The 4,903-nt window shown below is 40.2% G+C and overlaps 1 protein-coding gene across 1 annotated transcript; it reads right to left on the reverse strand.

Annotated features, from left to right (window-relative positions):
- Positions 1 to 1,543: 1,543 nt before the first annotated feature.
- On the reverse strand, positions 1,544 to 4,646 carry LOC148044389 (uncharacterized). Its single transcript, XM_087722050.1, has 4 exons — positions 3,997 to 4,646; positions 3,303 to 3,445; positions 2,457 to 2,522; positions 1,544 to 1,704 (listed from the first exon to the last, which is right to left on the reverse strand). The coding sequence occupies exons 1-4, from the start codon at positions 4,644 to 4,646 to the stop codon at positions 1,544 to 1,546; spliced, it is 1,020 nt and encodes a 339-aa protein (XP_087578176.1).
- Positions 4,647 to 4,903: the final 257 nt, after the last annotated feature.

Below are 4,903 nucleotides of genomic sequence, written 5' to 3' on the forward strand. Positions count from 1 at the left end.
AAACTTGTAAAAGTATCCCCCAGTTTACAGTTGGGACATGCAGAGGCGCTGCTTACCTCCAACACCAAATACCCCATTGACTGTGTAGGTATGAAGGTTTACAGCATTTCTGCACGCAGTCTTGTGTGTAACCAGGAAAACCTATTTCTAGGACAGTTACCTAAACCAGTGATCCCCAACCCCCGGACCGGTGCCGGGCCGTGGAGTACCTGGCCCCGGGCCGCGCAGCGGCCGGGGGCCATGATCGCTGCAGCGGCCGGGGGCCATGATCGCTGCAGCGGCCGGCCGATTTCTGAAAAAAACCTAAGAGCGCCTGCGCAGCTACGTAGGGCTAGCGTAGACAGCGCTAGTAGCGTAGCCTTGCGTAGGCGCAGTTTGTGCTACGCTATCTACGCTAGCCATACTGAACTGCGCCTGCGCAAGGCTACGCTACTAGCGCTGGTCATCGACGCGCTCAGCGGGCCACGGTAAAATTATCAAAGGCTGACTGGTCCGCGGCGATAAAAAGGTTGGGGACCACTGACCTAAACAGTTATTGATCGGCTTCATGGACAACACTGCATTTAGCGGTAATTATGAAAGAAATCATTTTAATTTTCAGCACTATAATGTCAACTTTTGTGCCCTGTATTGTGATCTAAGCCCCTTCAGCCTGATTATGAACATAACCTTTTTGTGAGAGAATATATGCAATTGTTACAGATGTCTAGCAAACCCATGAAAGATCATTCTGTGCTGATCAACTGTGAGGAGTTTAACAATGGTTATACATTATATTGTTTTGATTTGAATCCTGATCAAGGCTGCTCAGAGCATTATTCCTTAATCAAGAATGGAAACCTGAAGGCAGAAATTGGATTTGCTGTATCCCTCCCCAATACCGTCAATGTGATACTATATGCAATCTTTGAAAATCTTATTGAAATAAGCCACACAAGCAATATTTTGTTTGATTATATGTGAGAATGGACACCATACAGATATTATGGGTACTGTCTGGAAATGCTCTCTTTCTAGGCGTATACCCCAGCAATTTGTTACCCAAGAGAAAAATCTCAAAGAAGCCTTTTGGGTTAATTGTTAACACACATCCAAAAACTCTACTGAGTGAGCACTGGATGGCGCTCTACTTTCCAACTCACAGATATGGTGAATTTTTTTGACTCCCATGGAAGGTCTCCAGACAACTCTCACTTTCCTGGTGACATTGTGAGGTTTTTAGAACTGCAAGCTAAGAAGTACAGATACAAAATTCTTCAACTGCAGCACCCCCTGGCAATAACCTGTGAAGAGCATTTTTTGTTTTATGTAATTAAGTGCATGAGAGGATTACCTTAAGAAGATATTTTAAAGCTTTACTGTGAAAAAGATGTCAAAAACGATCAAATGGTGAAGTCTGTAGTTTGTAGTTTGTAGTAAATATGAAGTCTGGAAGAAGTACCGGGATGTGTAACCAATACGATTGTATGCAAACATGTATGGTACATTATAAAATAAACACAAAACATTAAAAGTATTGTATGTTTTACAGTGTTTTATTTGTTCACAAATGGAGCCAGTCACCTAAATTTAGAACATTTTTAGAATCTGACATAGATCCCTCACCAGGTGCAGACATAGCAGAGGGTGATTTTGTAGAACTTACAACCTTAAAAGTGCCTGCCTCTTTCAGCTTTTTAAGATGCTCTTTAACAGCGTTAGAACCTAGCAAGACCATTGGGACATTCATCTCATTCATATTAGGAAATGTATTAAGCAATTCTTATACAGAGGTTGCCAACAGTTATAAAACCATATAATGTTTTGAAGCATTTCAGATAATACATGTTCACTATGTTCTAACATTTGTTTTATAAAATAAGATTTTCCAGAATTGGAAGGTCCACTTATAATACATGAGAAAGGATGTACAAACTGTGCACTGCTTTTCATCATACTTAATAGCCATAAGGTAGCGTACAATAATCTTCTGTATTGAGCACCATTTTATTATAGACAACTTTTAGAGTTTTCCTGAGCACCCATGTTTCCAAAGCTTACTGCTTCTTAATCCTAACAATTCCAGGCTGCTGTACTTGAATCTCTTTCTTTTCCTCACCCCCTGTTAGGCAATACTCATCAATCAATCCTTCAGGCTTTCAAAGTTAACCTTAACACAGTTGGCACTATGCAACGTTAGGCCCTTCACCTTTAGCACAGTTGCCCCATTTGACAAAGCGTATCTGTAGCTCTTTGGACAAACTGCCACAAACTCAGTGACTGAAGTGTTTGGAGGAATCTTACTTGTCAACTGTCCTAATAAGGTGACCATGCCCCCGCTTTGCTAATACAAATGACAGAATCGGTATCGTGATAGAAACATCTGTCCCCTATGCGATCCAATATTCTGTATAATTCTAGCCATGCACAAGCAGTTGTAAAACTGGCAATGAACACATTTGTACAAGTTGACTTACTAGGTTCGTTTTTGGCAGTTTTCCATGTTATAACACCTGCTTCATTATCCACAAATTTACAGGACACTTCAAATAGGGAACAAAAAGATACTTAAATAATTCTTCAGGCTCTGTCACCACGAGGTTGTCATCTGATTGGTACTCTGGCCAAATTTACCCCACAATGAGTTTAAAAACAGTTTAGCAATCTATCTTTTAGCAGAATTGACTTCAATATGTTCTCTGCATAAGCGGACCCTCTCTTTTTCATTATCTTGAACATAACACTCTTTATCTTCCTCTATTTTGCACCAATAGGGATACTCACTAGCCTCCTGTTTTTGATGGAGATGCATGTTAATATAGCCTGAGAACAAATTTTTTGTCTTCCTTTCAAAATGCCAAACTTTGTAGATCTTTGCAATTCTGTAGCCTTTCTCCACAGCCACATTCAATTCTACAATACACTATGTGCCAATTAGGGCTCTTTCTTCATCATTGTGGAGGCACTCCATGACTTGTTGCTTTTCTGTACAGGTTGCACACAAACTAAACATTAATCCCCCCCACGACTTATGTGGCAGTACTGGAAAGTATAGACCCCTCGGCGTGTACACTTTAACTTTTGCAAATCCAAAATACTGTTTTATATCCCCAAAGTTTTGGTATATTATTTCTCGGTGACCTATTGGATACACCTTGTTCTTGTTCATAAAGGGATATAAACTTGTAAAATCATAATATAAGATTTGTTCCCCCGGCTTTGGTTCATAGTACAAGCATGTGGCATTTGTTCTACCCCAAAAAAGGTGTCTCTGGGATTCAAGGGCGTTGGAAGTTTACTATCTGTTAGAAATCACTTCAAACCCCCATCTTCCTTCAACAGGTCATTCCATTCATGTTCCCAGATGCTTCGTACAACCAAAACTAAACTATGCAGGTAATCTTCTCTAGCCTTAGAATGCAACATGCTGTAGGTTGAATCAAGCAGACTATTGAAGTCCTGGGATCTGTAGCATATAGAGCAGCCATGAAAAAAACAGCCATAAAGTTTAAATGCTGCGGGACCCCGTTTATGACAGCAAAACTATCCAAAAAGTAAAAACCTACTAGCTTTTCACCCCCGTGCAGAACATGTTGGATGTTGATCCCCCCAGTATGTTCTATATACATCAACCACTATATAGAGCAAGCAGAAAAGCTTTCCTTGCTTTTCTGGTAATTATCCGGAGGGGCTAGTGCTATGGTATCCTTCTTCAAAAACATGAATCGATACTGTGCCATACAAATAGATGCTAATTTTACATACTGGAAATAGCCAATGTAGCAAGTTTCTCTCTCTTCAAGAATATCTCCTCCCCTCCCTGTGAAATATTCTCTACCTATCATTTCCATAACTTGTTCCCTAAACCTATTGCAAGCCTCCTGTAATATTTTTACATCTTGTTTGCAGTAGTATACAAGATCTTTTTTGAGGTTAAATGCTGTATCTTTATTAGTAGCATGCCATTTCTCAAATTTCTCTCTCTCTCCAGGCATCATAGTGTCAGGACTATACTACTTGGCTTCTGGCAAAGTTCCAACATAATCTTGGTTCTTTGCAGTGTTGAACAAATGAGGAAAATAACTCTTGGAGCCTTGAAAACCCATAGCTTTGGGCATTTTACTGAGCATCATTGGTAAAAAAGAAAGGCTGTCGATAAAAAGTATATGAAAGATAGGCAGGGATATGCATAACAGTTTACCTCTCTGAGTTAAGAGTTGTACCTTCACCTTTTCATGAATCAACTGCCTGAGGATTAGGTAATGGTCATAACTCTTGGAGTTGTGTGCTATGAATGTGGAACCTCTAAACTTAGGCTGCACAAACGTTTTCACAAATTTCTCCAGACACTTATCACTATACCATTCCCACTTCCAAATGTCCCTGGCATCCAGCATGTCCATAGCGTACACATAGTTTAGTATGTGTGTTCCTGTTTCTTGACAACATTCAAAATCATATACAATGCACCTGTTACCAATATTCGGCTTAGAAATCCTTTTCAGAAAACATAAGTGATCTGCCAAGGTATCTACTTTGGTATCACACTGTCCGCACATTGCCTTCTTACATTCATCATGTGGGGCAGGCACATAGATACCACACCTAGAACAAAATACATTAGCCTCGCAAATAATTTTTCCTTCCAAAGCCAACTGTTCATGCATTTCAAGACATGCCTTAGACCTGCAAAGCAATTTGTACATATGACATCTCACCTCCCGCCTGTCAATTTGCAGCATTTTGAACCCGTGCAGGCTCGACAAAAATATTGACAATCATGCCTAAATTTGTGGTGATATGCTGTGTGACACAGCTTGCAGAAGTAATGTACACCATGTTTTTTACACCATAGTAATGACTGTTGTATAACATCATAAACTCCACTCTTACTTCCAGGGACACCCCCCCTCCCCATTACAAA

The sequence above is a fragment of the Thamnophis sirtalis genome, unplaced genomic scaffold, assembly GCF_051295495.1.
Source record: "Thamnophis sirtalis isolate CommonGarterSnake01/CBP01778 unplaced genomic scaffold, rThaSir2_p1.2 scaffold_8, whole genome shotgun sequence".
Classification (NCBI taxonomy): domain Eukaryota; kingdom Metazoa; phylum Chordata; class Lepidosauria; order Squamata; family Natricidae; genus Thamnophis; species Thamnophis sirtalis.